At 30.6% G+C, this 25,767-nt stretch overlaps 1 protein-coding gene across 1 annotated transcript; it reads right to left on the bottom strand.

Annotated features, from left to right (window-relative positions):
- Positions 1-12,046: 12,046 nt before the first annotated feature.
- On the bottom strand, positions 12,047-13,936 carry LOC101265100 (cytochrome P450 81Q32-like). The gene is made up of 2 exons (XM_004233900.4): positions 13,031-13,936; positions 12,047-12,861 (listed from the first exon to the last, which is right to left on the bottom strand). The coding sequence occupies exons 1-2, from the start codon at positions 13,898-13,900 to the stop codon at positions 12,256-12,258; spliced, it is 1,476 nt and encodes a 491-aa protein (XP_004233948.1). The 5' UTR covers positions 13,901-13,936; the 3' UTR covers positions 12,047-12,255.
- Positions 13,937-25,767: the final 11,831 nt, after the last annotated feature.

Consider the following 25,767-nt stretch of genomic DNA (forward strand, 5'->3'; position numbering starts at 1 on the left):
AGTTCCACACGTTTGATGTGCACATGCCTGAAGACGTATACGTCTGGTATAAATCTGTCAATAGTGTTTTATCAAGTCGTTAATAAACTTTAAAATGTTACTAATTGGTAATTTTCCGCATGATCAGCTCATGAGTATTATGATTAATTTATCCTTATTCAATATGTCGCTAACGAGAATATATATGACACTAGATAGGAAAATATGAAGGTGGAGAATTAGAGTCGAAGGTTAATAGATAATCGAAGATATATAACTCGCTTATTCGTCTTGTTATTATTACGCTCTTATAATATCTTTTTTCTTCAATTATAGTACATATTGTCTCTTTTGTTTTATTTATCATATTATTTATTGTTCCTACCTACTTGTTTTTTTTTTAATTGTTTATAACATGGCTTCTTTGCTAATATATTTGGTTTTATATACTTAATTTTTTATATGTTTTACTTGAACTGACAGTTGATTAAAAATAATTTTTCTATCTTCACAAAATAGGATAAGATTGCGTACACATCATTCTCCAAAAATTACACTCATGAAACTACTTGTTGGGTTTGTTGAATATTCCATAAAATTTATTTATTAAAAAGACAAGCTGGCCCTTCCCCAAACAAATAATAAGATTTTATACATTTCATCGGATATTCTTTGGTTTAGCTTTAAATAACTAGAGGTTTACCTTAATTTTTAACTTAAAAGGTACGTATTTATGATTTTTTATATATATTATTTTGATGAGAACTGATTATTACAACATATAACACTTCTTTTAAATTTTTCTCAGAAGGTTCACATTTTTGCTATGCGTGACTGAACCTCATTGGTGCAGTCGACAATTAAACACCCTTTGTCAGAGTATATCATGTATATAAAAAATTATACAAATTATATAAGTTAAAAATTATTTTTATTCATAGATATTAAATCTTAAACACTCATAACAAAATTTTTAACTACACTGTGGCTTAACTGTTGGTGAACCATCTAAGCAACGCCACCTCATTCAAGATTTAGCACTTCATCATTGTTACTCACTCTGTTTTGATGTATATGGTTTATGTCATGGTTATGATTGAACATGGATTTTTCTTAGAACCTTTAAATATACTGTTGGTTTTGATTGTATGGGCTTAAATATGCATATAAGTAATATTTTTGTGACTATAAAAAAAACAGTGAAGTGAGAATTTAAATTTTGAGCTAAATAATTATCATTATAAGTAATATTTTGTGATTATAAAATCATTAATTGAAGTAAGAATTTAAATTTTGAGCTAAATAATTACCAAATTTAAAGGAGCACGTTTAACGTATTTATATTAACCGACAACCGTGTCGGGACAACGAGAGATTCCTTATATATGAGTATAGTCGGATGTTGTTTTCTTGTTCACCATTATGTTTTTTTTTTTTTACCTGTCCGTCGATAAAATAGGTCTATATTTTGATAATTCGCTTAATTTGTTTATATCAATTGAGTAATTTTTAACTTCATATTTTTAACTCATAATAATATGAGTAAAATCTAAATTAGCTAAATGAGTTAAAAAAATTTAATTTTTGCTCACTTAAAATTTATGATATCACTAAAAGTGTTATAATTCTCTTCCTCATTATGTTCTTTTGTAAACTGATTATTCCTTTCTATAATTGAATAAGTGAAGTCTCTCACCAACAATATGTATACACCTTCTGTCCAATAATACTTGTCCATTATTGACTTTGCACACTTCTTAAGAAATTATAAATAGAAGAGTTTAATTTACCGTATTACTCTTTGACCATAATAAATATATTGTCTTGAAAAATTAATAGGGAAATGACTATAGTTAATGACAAGGACAAATGAGGACGGAAGAGTAAAATCACCCATTGATTTAATAAAGTGGACAAATATTGTTGAATATCATAATACTCCATTCATGAGTCCGAAGCCAAAAGAGTAAAAAAGATTATTAAAATTTCCAAAAGGGCATATCAATTTTTTTTAACCAAAATGGCAAAATCGCTCACGATGTAGCGATTTTATCCGTCGAAAAAAGCAAAATCGCTGCTGTAGCAGCGATTTCTTAAATTTGCTTTTTTTTTTAAAAAAAAAAACCAAAAATATATTTAAACAAGTCGCTCCAAATGGAGCGATTTTCAAAATTAAAAAAATTATAATTTTTTTAATAAGTCGTTGCTTTTGCAGCGACTTACATTAACCTTTTTTTTTTTTGCTTTATTTAAAAAAATTAAAATCAAATCTTAGCAGAATCGCTATCAAGGCAGCAATTTTTAATTTTTTTTTAATCAAATCGCTGCAAAGGCAACGATTTACACTTTTTTAATTTTTTTTGAAAACTTAATTAAATCGGCTAATTTTTTTGCAGCGATTTAATTAAATTTTCAAAAACAAAAAAATAAGTGTAAATCGCTGTCTTTATAGCGATTTGATTTTTTTAAAAAAAATTAATTAAAAATCGCAGCCTTGGCAGAGATTTGATTTTAATTTTTTTTAAATAAAGCAAAAAAGAAAAAAAAAGAAAAATTTTAATGTAAGTCCCTGCAAAAGCAGCGACTTATTAAAAAAATTATAATTTTTTTTAATTTTGAAAATCTGTCCATTTGGAGCAACTTGTTTAATAATTTCTTTTTTTTTTTAAAAAAAGCAAATTTAAGAAATCGTTGCTATAGTAGCGATTTTGCTTTTTCCGACGGATAAAATCGCTACATCGTGAGCGATTTTACCATTTTGGTTAAAAAAATTAATATACCCTTATGGAATTTTTGACATTTTTTTTACCCTTTTGACTCTGCACTCCTCTATTTATCCCATTTTATATGTCACATTTTTACTTTGCATTTGCATTAAGAAATGATGTAACTTTACGTTTTTTCCCTTATTTATTGTTATTTTAAGTCAACTTTATAATAAATATTGAATACATTTCAAGATTAATTGACTATCCCATCAAGGGTATAATAGGGAAAATATGATAATTAATGCATAAATTTTATAAAATGACAAGTATTATGGTTTAACTATTTATAGAAAGGGATACACATTTAAAATGAAACGGGGGGAGTATAGTGCACGATTATTGTTGAACAGAGGGAGTATATTAAATATATATTTCTTTTGTTAATTATAACATTTTTTTAATTTGTTTAATTTTATATTGGGTAAATAATTAAGTAACATAAACAAATTTTGTATTTGTACTGAAGTTGCTTAAAGTCCATTAAGCTGCATTTTACTCCTAAATACAAATATTCATTTACTTCAAAATTAAAAATATTTTCCCCTTATTATAACATTTATTTCTTTTATATTGAAAAGTTATAATTTTTTTTTTTACTTTTATGATATAATAAAACTAAATAAATATTTTCAAAAATTTTTTATATAAAAAAAAGACTAAAATATTTTTTCCATGTCAAATTCCAATTCTAAAGTGGAGTAGTATTACTCATAAATATATGAATAAATTTAGGTAAACTTGTTATCCAACCCATTTGCTATCCGATCTATTTTAATCCATATAAAATGTGAACGGATTAAATTATTATTCATATTTTATCGATATATTTTCAATCCATCTAAATTTAACCTATCCTGTCTATTTGTCAGCCCTACTCGTAGCGAACATTTGAAGATACGTATACGTATGGTTTAATTTATGTTTTCAATTATTCAGCTATGAGTTTTGTTTTTATGTAAACCTAAAAAAAAAAAAGGTTCAGTTGTTGACCAAAAAGTCTGATGAATAGGAGCCAAGATTTTTATAGCATTTGTTGCCAATTTCCTAGCAATTCGTATTTTTTGACCAGAAATCTTGATAATTATCATAACTTGTGTAGGACTTGTAGGCTCTAGTAACTTTGAGATCAAATCTTCCAATTAAGTCCGTCCAAATAATTTTAATTGTTATTTTAACTTAAAGATTCAAATATTCATAAATTGATTTATATGAGATACGTCCAATTTTTTAAAATATAATATAAAGAGCAAAATTAATCATTAATCATCTATTATTTAAAAACAACAAATTTAACAAACTCGTATTATAAAAAAAGAAAAGTGCACAAAAAAATTCCTTTAGAAGTCTTTAACAATTAGCTCAGTTAAACGGTCAAGTGGGCTGACTAGCTTGGACCCAACCCAAAACATTTTAATTCTTAACTGTGGGTGATGGGCCTGTCTTCTCGTCATTAACTGTGGGTGTGGGTGTTCGGTCCTTCAATGTCCAATAATCTGATCTTACTTATCTTGTGCTATGAAGCTTCGTCTATTCTCAATATTTCTCTAATTCTTTTTGTAAACCATATATATATGTCATTGAGAAAGAAATTACATTTAAAAAAGCAGGGCTAGGCTACACCTTCTTGAGAGTTTTTGTTACACAGTCAAACCAAACACATAAGTGTACAAAAGATCTAAGCTAAACAAGCACAAGCACGCACAATTAGAGGGGCGCAAGAGGGATCAAAGCTCAAAGTAATTGCTTTACGCTTTATGACTCTAAAGAAAGGGTATTCCCATCTATCTAAGTTAAAAATCCCTTTGATAATTCTAGGGATGTGTTGAAGTGAGAATAGACTTGTACATGAGTAAGTGAGTCACTTAGGGAAGCTAATTTGTCAGCAACTTTATTAGCTTCCCTGAAGCAATGTTGAATAGAAATATATCATGTATGATAACCAGATTTTTATCTCTTTGACCTTGTTTTCGATTCCCCAAGAAATTGCCCAGACATCAATGGTGCAATTCAGCAGCAATAGAGAGTCTACCTCAGCCAGTTGAGATGTGATGGCAATGTATTGGAAATGCAATGCCGTACGTGTTTCAATTAAGCAATTTTGGAGTACCACAGTTGTATAACCACAAATAAAGTTAATGGTATTCAAAATTTTATATTCTCAGTAGAATTGCTTGTCAACATGTGTGTATACGGTGTCTAGAAAACCATCAAATTGACACCTATAGAAGGTGAATAAGAAGTTTCCTTAAAAGTAATCTAAACTTACAACTTTTAATAATTTTGAGTGTAACTATATCAAGTTGCTTAAATATGATATTTTTTTCAATTTTGAGTTTACATTAACCTTTTATTTTTGTTGTATAACTCTCACATGCATGTTTTAACGGTTAAATTAGATCTTAGACCTAATTTACGTTTCAAAAGTTAGCTCAAAGAAAGAAGGACTGTCCAAGCCTTATAAGAAGTTCGCTCATTTCGTTTACCACTAATTTTAAAAAAGTTTTTACTAATTCACATGATTGATGTTGGGAATAAATTCGTAACAGAAATAATATTTGCGGTAATAAAGACAATAAATGCGGAAGACAATAATACGGTTAATCAACGAGAATAAAAGAGAAATAATGACACCAAGGTTTTACGTGAAAACCCTTCTAAATAAGGGAAAAACCACGACCCGAGAGGAGCAACGAATATCACTATAGTAAGGATTTTACGCTTGTATGTCTGAGTAAAACTCCAAAGACCACTACACATTCAAAAGAAATAACACTCTTTTGATTTTTTCACCTCACTACAATATCGCTCACACTCTCTATTTTTCCTCACATATTATTTTCCTCTGTGATGCCTCACTCTTCTTTCTCTCCTTTGTAATTCTTTTGGGTGCATCTTTGAAATGAGTAAGAGCTCTGTATTTATAGGAAAATCTACTCCTAATCATGTCACCAGTGACATCACAAAAACACAAAGTTTCAACCTTTTCACTTATAAAGATTTCTTGGTAAGATTTTAGTTGAAAATTAAGTAAAGCTGAAAAATAATTCAGCACCAAATCTACCAAACACAGAGAGCTATTTAAAGTTTACTACATAGGAATGGACCCCACAATTGACATGTGTGATCGCGACGATATGCACACGTGACATTGGCAATGCATACATGAGATGCACGCATGACATTCGCAATGCATACATGTCCCACAAGATGCACAAAATGCATACGTGCGACACATAAGTTTTGCAACAGAATGCAAATAATATGCTAATTTAATTGTATATATATTTGAAATCTCTCGACCACTAATTTTATTGAATCGCACCGATTAAAGCGAGTGATTTGATTAAAATAGCCGTCGTACTTCCCAATGTCCGATATATGTTTTTGTCCATTTCTTCTCGAATGATAACGATAAGTGTTTGCTAAACCTTTTTTTTATTTGGACATATTCATTGTAGGTTCCTTTGTTATATAGACATAGTATTTTGCAATGTTATTATTCAGTATAGTACTGCTTAAAAGAACGGTAAGAAATTAACACATTATATTGCTCATTAATAGACTCCATGGCATTATATTAGAATCTATATATAATAACAAAAATGCTCCAATAGTTCTATACAAAAGTAGATACTTCTACAAAGAGAAGTGAAAATTGAGATTTGGAGTTAGCTTCTTCATCTTGTAGTATTCGCTAACTAATGACCTCGACCATGACGGCTTGGACCAGAATATGCTTCACTTCTAAAGATTGGAACAACATCTGATTTGAAGTAGCGCGTCGTCGAAACTGGTCTTGAAGCCTCCGTTGCTACGCTACAAAAAATGAGTATAATGGTGATGTTCAATAATATAAAGATGTTGAACCGTCTCTTTGCTTCTAACATTACAAAGTTTAAACTGAATCCAAAATCTTTGTTTTAAGTTTATGCATTGGTGGTGGGTCAAAATATATATAATGCATGCTTATAATTGCCACTTTGGAAAATGTATATATACTGTGTAGTGTGTAACATGGAGTTGGAAAAAAGTGGAAACTTGTTCCGTCCGTTAAGACAGAGAATGGGCATGCTGGGGGACAAACTAAACCGCTTTTACGGATTTTCTTGTCCCTTCACTTTGAATTTCGTTTCAGATGCATTTTAGTATTGTCAATACTTATACTGAGTTAAAAATAATCTTTAGCTGTTATAAATGTTTATAAAATATATAGCGATTTTAGATCTAATGATAATTAACTAGACTTTTTATACATTTTATTTTATTATCGCTAAAAGTTAGTTTTCAGCGAGTTAATCAACCCAAAAGTCAGCTCTTTTTAATTAATACTGCTTTTTTACATTTGATTATTTTCATGTTTGTATTTACTGATCTTGGTTAGGGTACATGTATGTGGGCAAAAGACCACTTTCAAAATTTGATTGGACATTCATATATAAATTCAGAAAAAAAATGGTGAAATGGACAATCATTATTACTTCAAGTTGAAAAGCTACCAACTCTAGCATCAAAGATTTAAATAATACAAAATAGCCCTAACCATCAAATTTATTTATTTTTATTTTTATTTATTGATTGCATATTTAGTCAAATACTAGTCTAGTTTATATAATATATCCAGTAGTTAATTATTAATAAATGAAATGATATAGTTTGAAAAGAAATTATATCTATTGATAATTGACACGATCGGCGGTTTATGATATACATACTTGTCCATAGTCGATTAGATTTGGGAAGAAGGAACTACTATTTAATAAGTAAATAAATGAAATTATAATAAAGAACTTAACACGTAAAATTAATATTACTTTATATAAGAGACGTGCCATCAATTGCTCCAATGATCCAAAGAATTCAAGAACTAGTAATAATACTCGAAGCACATTCTTGTTATTATAAGGTGGTTTTCCCAGGACAATCGCAAGGTAGAGGTCTCCTCCTTTATTTTTTTTCTTCAGAAAAAACACTTTATTGCATACTTTAAAATATGTTTCAAATGTCATAAGATATCATTGCATCAGTTACAACATAACTTAGTGTTGAGATAGTGCTCATGTTGGCTGTAGTGTTGAGATAGTGCTCATGTTCCAGCCAAAGACTCATGGTTTAATCCTACTTGAAAAAAGATTGAAAATCATTCTCTTTATTTGGTTTTCCAATTCCCTTAAGAAAAGGATTGAAATTGTAATCCTATTTGTAGTAGGTTTTGGTTTTGTAAAGAAAAACGCAAACTCTATAAATAGAGGATGGTCTTGAGAGAATAATCAATTGCTCATTGGTATTGTCTTTGAAATGCATTAGAACATAAGAGAGGTTTTTGGAGAGAGCTTTCAACAAGAGAAAAGAGAGAAGAAAAATGGTTCTTTTGCTGTAGTCTTTTTCTCCAATCAACAACCTTCATATCGTGTTTCCGATTAATTAACCGTTAGATCGGGCTGAAATTTGGACTGAGTGTTCGTGACATCTTGGTGGTTGATTTGAACGGTGGAGATCAGATCCAAAGGTCCAAAAGATCCTGTTTTAGGTCTCGAATAGAAGTTTGGTTTGGGTAGTTTTTCTTTCTATTTATCTTTTGTTGGTGTAGCTATTGTTTGTTCTCTTTTGGCACTTGTTGTGTCTCCATTAGGAAAATATTTGTAACCTTCTTATTGGTATAATGAAGCAATTCAGATCTTGTCGATCCCGTGGTGGTTACCTTCGATTGGAAGGGTTTTTCCACATTAAAGTTGGTGTTCTTTATTGTTAGATTTTCGTTTTATTTTTTTCGTCACAACAACTGGTATCAGAGCTAAGGTTATCTATACAAAGGGGAATATGAGCAAGATGATATGTCTAAACGGAAAAAACTACAACATATGGAAAAACAAGATGAAAGATCTATTGTTCATGAAGAAGATGCATCTTCCCATTTTTTCTGCTCATAAACCCGAGACTGTGACCGATGAAAATTGAGAATTTGAGCACCAATAAGTATGTGGATATATAAGACAATGGGTTGAAGATAATGTTTCGCAACCATATTGTGAATGAGACACATGCTAGAAAATTGAGAGAAAAGTTGGAGACGCTTTACGCTTTAAAAACTGGCAATAACGAGTTGTTCTTACAAAAACAATTGATGACCTTTAAATACGAGGAGGGCAGTCCTAATCTTGATCACATAAATAACTTTCAGGGTATTCTTGATCAATTATCAGGAATGAGTGTTAATTTTGATGATGAAATACAAGGACTCTGGCTTCTTAATACTCTACTGGATTCTTGGTAAACTCTTTGTGTTTCTTTAACAAGTTCTACCACTGGTGGAAAGGTGACTATGGAATATGCAAAGAGTAGTGTGTTGAATGAACAAGTTAGAAGAAAATCTCAAGACACATCATAACATTCAGATGTTCTATATACAGAAGATCGAGGGAGACACAATACAAGAGATCCGAGGAGTAGAGGTAAAAACAGAAGCAAGTCAAAATTCAAGAATCCAAATATTATATGTTATCATTGTGGAAAGAAATGACATATTAAAAGATTTTGCAAATAATTGAAGTAAGATCTTAAAGAAGGGAAGAAGGAAGAAACCAATGAAAATAATGTTGTTGTTGTTGTCCAAGATGGCCTTCTCTTCGCTTGTGATAAAGACGTCATCAATTTTGTATTTCAAGATACAAGTTGGATAGTAGATTCTGGAGTCATATCACATGTCACACCAAGAAAAGACTTCTTTTTATCTTATACTTCTGTTAACTTTGAGGTGTTAAAGATGGGTAATACTGCTGAGGTTAAGGTGTTTGGTGTTGACACTGTTTGTTTGAAAACCAATACTAGTTCAATGTTGTCCTTGAGAATATCAAGCATGCTCCAGACATTCCCTTAAATTCGATCTCTGTACGACAACTAGATGATGATGGCTATCATAATGACTTGTTCAATTGCCAATGGAAGATCACCAAAGGATCATTGATTTTAGCTTGAAAAAGAAAACAATCAAATTTATACGTGACTAAAGGATCGATTCTTGGTGACTCTATTAATTTGTTGGAGAGCGAGACTTTATCAGAATTGTGGCACAAGAGGCTTAGTCATATGAGCGGGAGGAGGATCACCTGTTTGGCTAAGAAGAATTTGCTTGCTGGTATGAAACAAGCAAAGGTGAAAAAATGTATTCATTGCTTAGCAGGGAAACAAAAAATAGTTTCTTTTCACAGAAAGTCTGAGCTACTGGAGTTAGTACACTCAGATTTGTATGGTCCTTTTAAAGTGAAATCAAAAGGTGGTGCACTTTAATTTGCTACTTTTATTGATGATCATTCTCGCAAAATTTGGGTATATCCTTTAAAATCCAAAGATCAAGTGCTTGATGTGTTTAGACAGTTTCAAGCCTTATATGAGAGACAAACAGGAAAGAAATTAAAATGTATTTGCACTGATAATGGTGGTGAGTATATTGGTCCCTTTGATAACTACTACAAATCGCAAGGAATTCGTCATCAGAAGACTCCTCCAAAGACTCCTCAATTATATGATCTAGCAGAAAGGATGAACAAAACATTGGTTGAGAGAGTTAGATGCGTGCTTTCAGAGGCTAAACTTCCAAATTCTTTTTGGGCTGAAGCATTTAACACCGTTGCTTATGTTATCAATTTGTCTCCTGCTGTTGCTTTGGATGGTGATGTTCCAAATAAAGTTTGGTTTAATAAGGATGTTTCTTATGATCATTTGAAAGTGTTTGGGTGTAAAACTTGTGTGCATGTTCCAAAAAATGATAGGTCAAAATTGGATGTTAAAACTAAGTAGTGCATCTTTATTAGTTTTGGTCAAGATGATTTTGGATATCGCTTTTATGATCCAATTGATAAGAAGCTCATTAGAAGTCGTAATGTTGTGATCTTTGAAGATCAAACTATCGAAGATATTGACAAGACTGAGAAACTAGATTCTCAGACTGATGAAAGCTTAGTTGATGTTGATCCAATTCCTATTATTGATACATCTTCTGCACATGAATGAACCCAAGATAATGATCCAGATAATGATCAGAGTGTAGAACATATAAATGTTCCTACTTATGATGTTGTGATTGATAATCAACCAACTCATGGTGAGATGACCACTTCGAATGCTCCAGAAACCTCTTGTAGAAGATCTACTAGAGAGAAGCGAAGCTCAACACGTTATTCACATGATGAGTATATTCTATTGACTAACATGGGAGAACCTGAAGGTTATGATGAAGTCATGTTAGATACTCATAGAGATAAGTGGAAAGAACTCATCGTAGACAAGCATGAGTTTTGTAGAAGTGTGGCAGGCAGGAAGCCTGTCAAGAGTTTCTCTGCTTGAAGTCCATTTGGCCCCTTGGATGGAGGGGGAGTTTGTTGGACTATTGCTCATGTTCCATCCAAAGGCTCATGGCCTAATCCTACTTGAAAAAGTATTGGAATTATTCTCTTTATCTGGTTTTCCAATTCCCTTAGAAAAAGGATTAGAATTGTAATCCTATTTGTAGTAGGTTTTGACTTTGTAAGAAAAAACACAAACTCTATAAATAGAGGATGATCTTGAGAGAATAATCAATTGCTCATTGGTATTGTCTTTGAAAGACACTAGAACATAACAGAGGTTTTTTGAGAGAGTTTTCAATAAGAGAAAAGAGAGAAGAAAAAGGGTTCTTTTGCTGAAGTCTTTTTCTCCGACCAATAACCTTAAGATCGTGTGTCCTAATTAATTAACCGTTGGATCGGGCTGAAATTTGGATTAAGTGTTCCTGACATCTTGGTGGTTAATTTGAACGGTGGAGATCGGATTTCAAAGGTCAGAAAAAACCTGTTTTAGGTTCCGAACAGAAGTTGGATTTGGGTGGTGTTTCTTTCTATTTATCTTTTGTTGGTGTAGCTATTTTTTGTTCTCTTTTGACACTTGTTGTGTAGCCATTAGAAAAATATGTATAACCCTGTTATTGGTATAGTGAAGCAATTTGGATCTTGTCGATCCCGTGGTGGTTACCTTCGGTTGAAAGGGTTTTTTCACGTTAAACTTGATGTTCTTTATTGTTAGATTTTCGTTTTCATCTTTTTTGGTCACAACACTTAGAAAGACAGAATTTCAAAACATCCTATTTATACATGTAAGGAAATTCTTCTTCTACGAAATAGAGCATGTATAGATCATTGCTGAGGGGATTGATTTCATTTGGGTGTTTGTCAATTGTTATCCCTTTTTTTTGTAAGCTTTAGTGAAGTCCTAATTTTTCAATCATCATGTAGAAATTATAAGTTAAATATAATGAGAAAAACCAGAAGTATATAAGTTAACTATTGATATTTTATAGTTTGATCAACATAGAAAAGATTTGTCCCCACTCCACACACCAACTTAAACCATACTTTGTGAAACGATAAATAAAAACCAACATAGAGAAGATCTGTCCTGGACCTCACTCCACACACCCAACTTAAACGATACTTTATGAAATGATAAATAACAACCAACCAAACAAGATGTTGGAAAATTAAAGTAGTGCATAAGCAATATCACGTGCCTTGCACTTTGCAGCTAGTGGCTCAGCTTTAGCAAGAGTAAAACCACTCCCTTCAGCTATATCACTGTCTTTGCTAGCCATTTCCCACTCAAAACACTGAACCAAACTCCCAACAGTTAAAGCAATCACACGTTGAGCAAGTCCAGCACCTGGGCATATCCTCCTGCCCATCCCAAAGGGAAGCAACTCCCACGGTTTCACATCGATACCTTCGAATCTCTCTGGTCTAAAACTTCCCGGATCGTCAGCCCAGACAAACGGATCCCTATGAACAGCCCAAGCATTCACCAATAGGATTGTCCCACGTGGAACGTCGAAACCACCTATTTTGGTGTCATCAGCTGATTGATGAGGAATTAGCATTGGTGCAGCCGGAGATAATCGAAATGTCTCCGAAATAATACTTTGAAGATATTTCAAATTGGGTAAATCAGACTCATTCACTAAACGATCATATCCAACATGATTGTCTATTTCAATTTTTACTTTGTTCAACACTTCCGGATGGTTAAGCAAATGTGTCATTGCCCATTCTATAGTCACAGCTGTTGTGTCTGTTCCACCAATCACAATGACCTGCGTTACATACCATGAATATTATATCTACAACTTTTTAATGATCGAATTATCGTTATATATATTTTTAATCGAAAAATCAAATCAAATGGCCTTTTTTTTTTCTTTCCAACAAACAATAATTAAAAGGTACACATATATAGGGGATGCATGAGTATTGAAAGCTTACCAATATAATTCCTTTGATGATATCGTCAGTATAGTAATCTGGTTGCGATTCTTGCAAAGAAAGCAAATTATCGATCATAGTATTTTGGTTCTCCACACCACGGTACTCATCAATTAAATCTTGCAAGAACTCATCCAATTTTTTGCCAAGTTGCGTCAACGCATTCTTTTTAATAAACTTATAAATCCAACCAAATGGCACAGGCAAAAAATCATCAACATTTGATGCACCTCCGTTGCTAAAAAACTCATCTATAAGTTCACGAAAATACGCAGCCTTACCTTTATCTTGATCGAAAAATCCATCTCCCGATACCATTCTCATAATAACATTAAACGACAATTCAGTAAATTTTGACTTGAGTTCAAAAATTGTACCAAAATCATTACAATATTGAAACAAGTTGTTTAAAAGAAACTTCACTTCAAATTGTCTAATGTTTTTTGACTTGTTTAGACTAGTAACGGAGAGTATTTCAAGTGCACAAATACGTCTAAGGTTACGCCAATGATCACCATAACACGAATCGATGATAGTTGTGCAGTTGTATCCTCCGATCATTAAAGGAGGACGATCAGCAAGAGCAACATCATTCTTAGTGAAACATTCCTTCACTGAGGATGGAGATGACACAACCACGACGAGACGTTTACCTAATTGAAGAGAGAAAATTGGACCATGTTTTTCAGATAGATTTTCAAGGGTACGATGTATATGTTGTTTCAAAATATAGAGATGTCCTATAATTGGAAACTTAAGTGCTGGACTTGGTGGAAGGTTATGTTTGTTAAGTGTCAATGACACAAGTTTGAAGACTAGGAACAATAATAGGGAAATAGTGAGAGGTGAAAATAGCCAAACTATTTCCATATTATCTCAAAGGGACTTAATTATTATTTTTTTTCTTCTCTAGCTAGTTAATTAGTGTTGTAACTAGGGGACATTCATCATGTTTATATAGGAGGTGAAGTCACGTTTATCCTAATTGTATTTTGATTCTCTCTCTTTTATTTCGTCCTATCATATAATTAATTAAATTTTGAATAAGGCATAATGTTATTTTGTTTCTTCCTAACATATAATTAATTAAATTTTGAACAAGGCATGATGAATGTGATGAAACATTAATAGTTATTTAGTTGATGTAAATTTTTAATTACAATGATTAAATATGTATTTGACCGTAAAGTTTAATTAAATTTTTTTAAAAAAAATTCAAAAAAATATCTCAAATGTTCACTTAATTATGAGTAAATTTTCTTAAAAGCCAGTCAACTTTATTTTGTAATCAAAAAAATCATTTAATTACTAGTATTTCACCTACAATTCCACTTGATTTTTTAATTAAATTTTTGTTGACAAGTTCTTATTTAAAATCAAGTTTTTAAGAAAAAAAAAAGATATCCGCTTCAACCATTTCAATGATCCGACCCATAAAAATAGTTTAAACTATCTTATTAGACATATATATTTATATTATATATACTAACATTATCTATAATTCTAAATAATTACAGATATTCCCACTAATTAAGAATTTTATATTATATTTTAAGCTAGATACATTGCGGATACATCATTTCCTAAAAACTATCCTTGATTAAGACAATTAAATATCTAAACAGATTCTGTATCCACAATTCACATCTTCATCCTAATCAACTCAGTGTCTCTCGTCAACCTCCCATGCATCCCACATTCATCACCCCACTTCTCTCTCTTCTGTCCTTCTCCCTAGCTCACAAGATTTTTTCCATTAAATTTTGATAAAAAATAGAGGTTTTGACCAAACTAAGCCATTACATAAAGTCATTCACCAAAATAATATGTTTTTTCTAAAATTTTACAAAACTAGTATAAATGTATTCTACAGTAACATTTTAGGATATATTTTATTTTTTAAAAGTTGATGGCGTCAGATTGATATACGTTACTCACAGTAACATTTTACTCTTTAGGAGTAAAAAGTTACTGAAAATAACGTTTTAGGAGTAAAACGTTACTTACAGTAACGTATATCAACCTAATGCTGTTAGTTTTAAAAAAATAAAATATATCCTAAAACGTTACCGTGAAATACGTTTATACTAATTTTGTAAAATTTTAGAAAAATGTATTACTTTGGTAAATTGTTTTATATAATGGCTTAGTTTGGTTAAAAATTCAAAAAAGTAAGAAATACAATGAGGTTTGTATCTATCATTTATGTCATGTATATGATTTTTTTTCTATAGCTTTCAATTTATATGTAGTCTTCTAATTTTATTTTTTTTATAGTTATATCAAATTAAGATAAAACTTTATTCACTTAGCGTTTTCTTAATTTACTGATGATTCTTCAAACAAGAAAATTGTTAATATATGTACAACATACTTCCATTTATTTATCAAAAATAGACCTTCATTTGTTATGAAATTTTCACTCAAAGATCAATTTATTGAAGGAAACTCCATTGGGTTTCATGTTAAAGCTAAAACTGATAAAACTTGCCTAGTTAGTTAATTAGCTTAAGTAGTTAGTTAGTTACTAATTAGCTAGTTAGTTATAGTTGGTTGTAGTTAGTTAAAGTTAGTTAGAAGTCACATTTTCCACATTTTGTTAGTTTGTTAATTCTGTTGGATTGTTGTTCATTGTTGTGTATATATACTTACACATTACATTGGTTAATGCAAGCAAAACGATTCTAAAGAAACTTCTTCTTCTTCTTTGTTTGTTACTGCTAATGACTCAACCTCCATCAATGGAGGAATGAGATTTTCCCAGCCTATACGCTGGTTTATGTCAAAAACAATCATATAATACCGTATATAAAGACAAATCTACTTTTGTTGTTCGAAGCACACAACTTCAATTGAAACCTTTGAAAACCCAAAGGGACTGATCTAAGGATCATACCGGTGATCCGAACAAATATAAAATATTGTGTATTAATTCAATTTCTATTTTTTTGCTTATTTATATTCTATAAATCTAATTTGTAGCAGGTGTCGACTACTCACAAATGTCAGCCGATTACTATAATTTTAATTCACCCCTTTCTTAACTTTCAATTGGTATCTGAGCAAGTCTCACTAATTGAGTGTTTAATTCACACGAGTAAATATCTATGAAAAATTATCAAAGTTCCTAGTGCTTTTATTCAAGACAGACATTCTTCAAACCGTCCTCCTTACTTTAATGGTCAAACACTAGTACTACTCGAAAGACTAAATCATGATTTTCTTACTTCAAACTACCTCCAAGCATGGATAGTTATTAAAAAGGGACCAAAGCTCATTCTCAAACTCATTGGAAGGAAGTTGTTGACAAACCTTTTGATCCAAAATCTTTCGACATTACAAAGTGTTGTGCGGAATTTGAGATAATACGAGAAAATATAAAACGCGAAAAACAAAACAACAGATTTACGTGGTTCACCAATAAATTGGCTACGTCCACGGGAAGAGAGGGAGCAGTTTTATTATGGAGAGGCAAAAACAGAATTACAGCTACGTCCCGTCCTTTCTGTTTGTAGCGGGTCCGATTCAAGGCATTCAACACAAAGGTATATTAAGAGGTAAACCAAACTAATGTTAGAGCTATAAGTCTGTTATATTATGTAGTTAATGAAGCAAAATATGACAAAATATTCATACATGAAACTAGAAAAAAATGTGAGACAAGCTCGAAGTCATCTACGAAGAAACCAATAAAGTAAAAGAAGTTCCAATCAGTTCATTAGTAAATGAATATGTATTGTTCAAAATGGAAGTCAAGGATAATATACAGAATTTCTTCTCTCGATTTAGCAAAATTATTTGCGATATGAAATCTCTGAGAATGATATACTCAAATAGATTACAAATCAAAAAGCTCATCGAAAGTCTTTCAGAAGCCCGGGGAAACCAAGATTCTATTCTTGAAGATGAAGATCTGCAAAAGATGACCTACGATTAAATTTTGAGAAAAGAATCATATTAATAGATACAACAAAGATGACAAAAAGAAAATTGTAACTGTTACTTGTGGAACTTTTGAAATTGAGGAAGAGGTTGATTAATGTAAGGGAATGACTCTTATAAAATGGAGAGGCAAAGAAGACATAGGCCCCAACAAGACTACAAGAATAATGACTACCATAAAAATGATGATCATACCAAACAACAAATGTCTGCTTTATGGCAAGGGGAGAATCAATCGATGTAAGACAACATGATTGTCCTAATTGTAATTATTTTTTTTGAAATTCTTTGGATATGATTACCGATGAATTGCAAAAGGTTATTAATGAATATGGTAAGATTTGTGCTTGTGTTCCGCACTAGTGCATTCGGATATACATTCCAAAACATGTATCCTTGAATCGATTGAATTGGATCGGTGTAAGCTTCACCTTCAAATCATTAATTATGTTATGATTTGCATATATCTGCATGTGCGGGGATTCAAACGGGCAATCTAACTCATAAAATTCGATTGCTTACATACAGAAAATACAATTTACGTTAACTTATATTATATTAATTAGAGAAAAGACATACAGACACCATCAAAGTTGTTCCGTATTTGCATAAAGACACCTTAACTTTTAAAGTGTCCTATTACCCCACAGAACTAATTTATTTCTTTGTAAATGGGCCATTTTGACCCATTTTCTCGTCTATGTAGTGGTGCGTGTTGCTCAACTCACTATGATCTATTCAACCCGACCCGACCCGATCCTATTCTTTAAAGAGAAGTCATCTTCTCCATTTCTTTTCTTCTCTATTTGGCTTGCACCTTCAAGAAATTTTCGTTAATTTTTCTTCATTCGAATTTTTTTTTAATTCAGCTATGGAGTTAGGTGACAACAAAATTTTGAATGTGGGATTGCTATTAGTTGCAACCCTTTTGGTAGCAAAACTCAGACCTAAATAACTCACACAATTATGCTAACTCAGAACAAAACCTATGTGTAACACTTTCTCCATTAACCATTTTCTTGTTCATCATGTTCCATTGGCCAACTTGTGGCAGACAATCTTTTTCTCAGTCATTATAGCCAGTTGTGATGCTTAGACAGGAGCATTCATAGTTTGGAAGTGTTTACTTTGAATTTATTGAACAAGAAAATCACATTCTTCATTGATCCAGAAGTTCCTCGCCAATAGTGGTGTCTTATTTTCTTAGAGAAGATGATGAAGTGGTCAAACAAAGAGTATCAATGTTGATTTTTCTATGAAAAAAACTATGAAATTGAAAAATTAGGGCTAACAATGATTATTTTGGGTTTAAATTTGGAAAAGATGACAAATTGATAAAATAATTAATAATAAAGAAAAATAATGACACATGGCACCTTTAAATTGGTCTATGGCAGTAAAAATAATGCATGACGCACCTCATGTGCGTGGTAACAACTCAGATTAGGAAATGGGTCAAAATGGTCCATTTACAAAGAAATTAAATAGTTCTGTGGGGTGATAGGACACTCTAAAAATTAAGGTGTCTTAATGCAAATACAGGACAAATTTAATGGTATCTTTATATCTTTTCTCTATTAATTACTACTCAAAAACTACTCATCATTTTAAGAAGTTGGTAATAGTCAAATACAAATCTAAAACATAAAGTCTAATTCCTTGCATACAGAAAATGCAATGACACTACATATACAATAAATACTACTTAGATTTGCTAATCAACGTTCCAAACACCATAGTCAAATAAAAGTGGCAGTGACACAAAATATAAAGTATCCAAGTTTGAAAAATATCCAAGTATTCAAATATTTACAAAAAAAAAAAAAAATCACAATTATTCCCTCAATCTATGGCCGAAATCCGGAGACATACTTATACTATACTGAGGTCCTATTATTCCATGCACTTATTTTATAAGTAATTTTCTACTCCTTTTCAGCCTACGTGGCATTAGCTTGAAAAAATCAACCAACATTGAATCCATAAGATAGTGTCACATAGACCGAAAATTGGTAAAAAATTATTAATAAAATAAGTTCAGAGGTAATAGGATCTTAATATAATATAAATGTGTCTCTGAAATTTCGGATATAGATTGAGGGGATACTTGTGCATTATTAAAAAAAAATGAAACTAATTGTACATTAACTACCAGTTACATTAACTATTCACATTTTAAGTACTTCTTAATATTCAAATACAGATGACAATAATCCCCAATACAATAGACATATCCAATGTGTATAAGTATTCCACAATATAGTAATTTGAAAAGTATTATAAATTATAATAACTTCCCCTTTTTCAAATTAGGCAACATTAATATGAATACAAATAATTGTCTACCATACATGGAATACAATAATCAAATAATTGATAGGTCAAACAATATAAAGTCTTGTTGTATAGATGTATAAAGGAGATCTCAAGTGCCAACAATATCTAATACAATAGAAGCAACAAGCTTATATGTAATCCACAATATATACATTTGAAAAGTATATGTACGCACCGCAATTTCTTCATGATAATTTTCTTATCAACATATTTCTAACTGACTTATATTTTAAAACTGAACAATGAAATTCCAACAGATTACCAACCACAATCATACTAACTAAGTATTTTAGTTGGTAAATACAATCGAAAAAATGGCATCAAATTTAGCAAGATTCCATCAATAGATTACCAACTGAAATATTACTAATGTACACCTTTTGTCGGTAATATTACCAATAATGTATATATCGGTTGGTAAATATGACAAAAAATTGTTTATATAAATTAATAACATATTATCAACGAATTACTACCAAACATTTATCAGCGACTGGATTGTGTAGCTAAATTTACCAATCAAATATAAATATGTTGGTAAATTAGTAACGAAATGTAATTTGTTGGTAAACTTTCCAATCAATATCTAATTAGTTGAAAATTTTGCCGAAGAATAAAGAATGTAGTTAGTAAATTAGTAACATCATTAAAATAGTTGGAAATATACCAACCGATGATTAATTCATTGGTAAAATTTACCAACGTATTAATTATTAGTTGGTAATATTACATATGAATGTTTAGTTGAATAGTAACTATTACCAAATGTGATAAAATTTATTGGTAAACTATTAATTATTAACTTATACTTGAATAGTTGTTAAACATATCGATTAAAGTTAATTTTTTTGTAAATCACCGTGTCGTAAGGCGTTTTAACTTTTAAATTTTATTCAAAACTTGCCTTTGGTTAATATTTTTTGTAAACGTGCTCAAATTAAAATTATGTCAGTGTCAATAGTTTTGAAAGGTTATTTTTTATCTAACAGGAAGGTTGGTTCAAATTTTAAGGCTTTCCCTTTTTTGTGCGCCGTTAGGTGTTTTAAATCTTATGTTTTGGCCAAAATCTGACTTTGGTCAAAATTGTGAACATGCTCAAATAAGAATTCCGTTAGCATAATTAACTCCAAAGGTTATTTTTTATCTAGTACAATGGTTGATTATGATATTAAGGCTTTCATTTTTAGTATGTGTCATTAGGTGTTTTAACAACTAAATTTTGGCGAAAATTTAGGTTCGGTCAATATATTTGATAAATATTTTCATATTGAAATTTTGTCAGTGCAGTTAGATTCAGAAGGTCATCTATGTACTAAGATAGGGGGTTTGGGTTTTGAGACTTTCGTTTTTAGTTTGTGTCGTTAGACATTTGAACTTTTAAGTTTTGACCAAAATTTCACTTTCATCATATTTTTGATAATCGTGCTCGAATTGAAATTTTATCACCGTGTTTAACCATACAAGTTCAGTTTTGATCTCATAGGATGGGTGATTCGAGTTTTGAGACTTTTATTTTTAGTTTGTATCATTAAGCGTTTTGGCTAAAATTTTAATTTGGTCAATTTTTTTGAGAAATGTGCTCAAATTTAAATTTCGTCAGCGCAATTAGCTTTGGAATGTCACTTTTAATCGTATAGGAAGGTTGGTTTGGATTTTGAGGTTTTCATATTAAGTTTATACCTTAGGCGTTTTAACTTTTAACTTTTGGCCAAAATTTAACTTTGATTAACATTTTTTATGAACGTGCTCTGATGAGAAATTTGTCAACGCGATAAGCTTTTGGAAGGTCATTTTTATATCTAATAGGATGGTTGATTCAGGTTTTGAGGCTTCCATTTTCATTTTGTATTTTTAGGCGTTTTAACTTTTAAGATTTGACCAACAGTTATATTTGGTCAATACTTTGATAAACGTGCTCATATTAAATTTTTTGATATAATAATATGTGTTATATTGAGATTAACTTAGCTTGTTGTCATAGATTTTGCATTGTGTCATTCAAATATAATTTCTAAAGTTGATATTAATATTTTTGGATTTATATTTGTGCTTTTAAATTTTTAAATGCAATAAATTAATAAATATTTTACTATTGAATAATCATTTAGTTAATAATATTTTGAACATATTGTCAATCAATTACTGACCTAACATTAAACCTGAATGATATATTACCAACAAACTAACAATCAATTAGAAAAAATTATTAGAAAAATAAATAATCATACTAACGTATTTAAAATTTATTACCATCAAGGATTGTGATGGAGTGGTAAGCACTCTTTATTCTTAATTAAGAGATCTCGGGTTCAACTTGATAACTCAATTTGCCAATCGATTTGATCAATTTGTCAATAAATTTTTTTTGTTGGTAATTGAGATTTCTTTTGTAGGGTTTTTTTACCATTGCTACTAGAAGCAACATTTTTACTCTATTAATTTAATATATAATGTAGTTTGCTATTTTCCCTAGTTTTTCCTTTTGTGTAATAGAGGAACTTTCGCATATATCCACTTTAAAATAGCCTAATCACGCTTCATAGTTATAGTTTTCTAATTGCGATTCGTAGCTACATGTTATAGGGAATAGAGAGGCGAGCGAGACTGGAAGAGGGAGGAGAGAGGCGAGAGAGAGAGGGAAAAGAGTTGGAGAGAGGTAAATTGTATATGTACATCTGTTAGATAATTATATATAATACATATGTATTGGTATATTCTTGCTAAAGAGATTGAGAGAGGGAGGAGACTGGCGAGCGAGATTGGGAGAGGAAGAGAGAGACGAGCGAGATTGAGAGAGGGCGGAGAGAGGAGAGTGAGAGAGGACAATAATTTGTATAATATACATCTCGTTTGTATAATTTGCAGGTACATTTATATAATTCACGTGTTTTTGTATAATTGAGTAATATAAAGTCTGGATCATATAAATATAATAAAACTCAATTGATACAAACATAAACATATAAACTTTAAACAATTATACAAAATATATTATACAAATTACATTATATAAATTATATTATACAAAATCTAAAAAATACACGTTTATACAAACTTTAAAAAGTTACACAGAAAAGAATTGAACCTTGACAATTAAATTTAGACACTACCCCAATGATCGACCCAAAAATTGACCTCAACACCTGACTCGAGACTAACCATAACTATTGATTCAAGACCCTACATTTGAATTATGATATATATATATATATATTATTTTGTGAATCCTTAACAAAATTGATTGATGGTTTAGTGGTATGGAAGGGATTGTGGAAATGGTTTTCATGCTAGAGTTGTTTTATTGTATAGTCAAGTAAATAGTTCTTTGTCTATTCAGTGTTTAGCAAAGATTTTAAAACTTGATTTGCCCTAAATGTAAATTGTTTTGGGTGAATATATTATAATTAAAGACTCAAAACGTTAAGATTGGATTGGAACTGATGGAGATTGAAAAAAAAATCAGCTCATTGAGAAAGATGGACTGATGCATTGTATAAAATACGGTACAAACAATTTCAATAAATGTATATGCATCTCTAAAACGTAAATACGTAACTATACATTATATATACGATTATATACTGCAACCTACAAAATCAACTCTAATTAGTTGTATGTGCTTTGCAAGGCTCAGTACTCTCAACTCGGAGCGAAAACAACGAATTTTCTCTTCATTTTTGTTTCCGAATGATTAAAAAAGCAAGTTCATTCCTTGCATAGGGGAGCTAGAGTATTACCTGTGAATTTCTCCGAACCTAGTGGCTTTTATTCAAATCTTATATTTTTTTTAAATCTATCGAATATGTACAAATTATTAATCTGGAAGTCAATATAAAACTATCATGGATAATATTGTTTTCCCATTTTCATCACTTATTCGTTTCTCTACTTTTTTTATCATCTACCCTTGAGTTTGCATGTTGTTTATGAAGTGTTGGTGAAGTCATACACCAAGAAACACAAATCATCTACATGTATGATTAAAGATTCATCTACAAAAGGATTATGTAACGTCGTTGAATGACCTTAATTTTCCTACAAGGTTTATTAGTTATATGCAGCTCAATTAAATACGTCCAATTCGATCCAACCATTTAGGTTTGGGTTGGTTATTGACTCACTCATTTGTTAGCTCAACTCATATCAATACAATCCATTTCAACCCATTAAAAGTTGGATCGATATGTAACCCAAATTGAATTAATTTGAGAAATCTTGGTAAAATATTATTAATTTTTTTTTATATGTTATACATACATTTATAATAACGAAAAGAAAATTTTATTTTGTACTAAAGCTTAAGAAATGACAAAAGAAAACTTAGTAAAAATTGGACGAATTGGGTTATGACCCGTCATTTATCCGTTACCTAACCCGTTTTGATCCAAATAAATTGAATTGGGTCTTAACCTGTTAGTTATCTTGACCTATTTTGACCTGCTCAAATTTAACTCAATCTGCCCAATTTTCACCCCTAATTACATCATAGTGTTCAATAGTGATAGCACTAAGCCACAATTGATGTTGCTAAAGGACTTATATAAGGTGATCCTATATCACTTTTTCTATTTGAAATAAGTAAGGTGTATTTGAGTAGATTTCTCAACACCCTGGATACTTTCAATGACTTCAAATTCCAATCTAGGTGTTGTTGACAAAGTGTATCAATACGAGTTGGAAACAAGAGCTTCAACAAAATTAAAAAAGTTGGAGAGAAGTAGTCAGAGAAAAAATATTTCAACTAGAGGTGTACAAAAAAGAAAAAATCAATAATTCGAGTCAAATCGAAAGAGAAAAAATGACTATGATTTGGTATTGATTAAAACCCAATCACAATTAATTTTGTTTGATTTAAAGATTGAAAAATTCAAACCGAAAACAAACCATCCTGATATACATGTATACAAGTTTTATACATATATTATACTTAAAAATAAAATATTTATTGTAATATAACTTATAAATATTTCTTAAGCTTTTTCATCGTTTTTGTCTTTTCAGGTATTATTTCCAATTTGAACTCAGACTTTTCTAATGGTGTGATAAGTTTTGTAGCTTATAAATGTAAATGACACAAATAAAGTTCAAACCATAACAAAATCAATATTAATGCTAATAATTTTTTTAAAAAAAACACTAATTTAACGCTTGGAATGACTAGTGCTGGATATCTACTTCAAATTTTTACACTGATTTAAACAATAAAAATGTGTAGGAGTTTTATATTGGTTTGGACAGTGAAATGTACAACAATTGTATATTTTTATGTAGTGTTTAGTCATGTAATAGTAATTAATCTTATAATATAGTTGTATCCTGCTAGAATTAAAGGTATATTTAGAGCACGAGTTATATATTTTGTGCTATGAAGATTTTACTAGGAGAAAGATAATTTAAAAATGTGAGACTGAAAGATGTGACGTCTATTGATTGAAATTTATTATACATTCAAATATCTAATAAAATTCATTAGATAATTGAAAAACCTAAACCAATCTAATCTATATACATCCTTAGCGTCAAGTTGATGAGAAGTATATCAACATTAGAAAATTGGAGAGAACTGTTCCAACACAAATAAAAAATTTGAAAGATCGAAGAGAAATGCTCCAATACCACAACAACAAAGAAAAGGTCATCATATACAACTTTTGCATTATGGGAGAATGTCGAAAGACTAATTCAAAGTAAATTAAATTTGTTAAGGATTTAGATATTTGTTTCATTCATGTCTAAACAAGATTTTTAGTTAGAATAGTATCTGGAACAAGCCGGTGGGGGACTCTATGGTGAAAAAGATGAGAGAAACAAGACTAAGACGATTTGTCATGTGAAGAGGAGATATGCAGATTCCCGATGAGGAAGTGAAAGAGGTTGAATGTAATGGGTACGAGGAGAGGTAGAGGGGTAGGCCGAAAAAGTATTGGGAAGTGATTAGACGGGACATCATGCAACTCCCAATTATCAAGGACATGACCTAAATGAGAGGATGCAGAGAGGGTGGAGGGTTAGTAGGTAAGGTAAGGAGTATTATCTTGATTATCGAAGGGTTTACTCATTCTCTATTAGTATCTCGCTTTTAATTGCATAGTCATATGTTGTATATTATGTTTAGGTTATCACATGAGTTTGTGATTGTTACTGTGTTCTTCATTACCCGTTTTCTTTTTTAATATTTATTTAGATGTGTTGTACTATGAAAAGTATCCACAACTTGCTTGGAATTGAACGCATATACAATATATGGTAGAAAGCATAATAGGGGTGGATAGAACAAGTAAAATGCATATTATATATATATATATATATATTGAATCCATACACATTGGCAATAGTTACCATACTCAAAAAGTAATTTCAAATAGCTGCATTAAGGAAAAGATCACCCAATATATCTTTACTCATTCTTCCTTCAATTCCCAATCAGACATAATTTAATTCAAATCATTACATGGATT

The sequence above is a fragment of the Solanum lycopersicum genome, chromosome 2, assembly GCF_036512215.1.
Source record: "Solanum lycopersicum chromosome 2, SLM_r2.1".
Lineage (NCBI taxonomy): Eukaryota > Viridiplantae > Streptophyta > Magnoliopsida > Solanales > Solanaceae > Solanum > Solanum lycopersicum.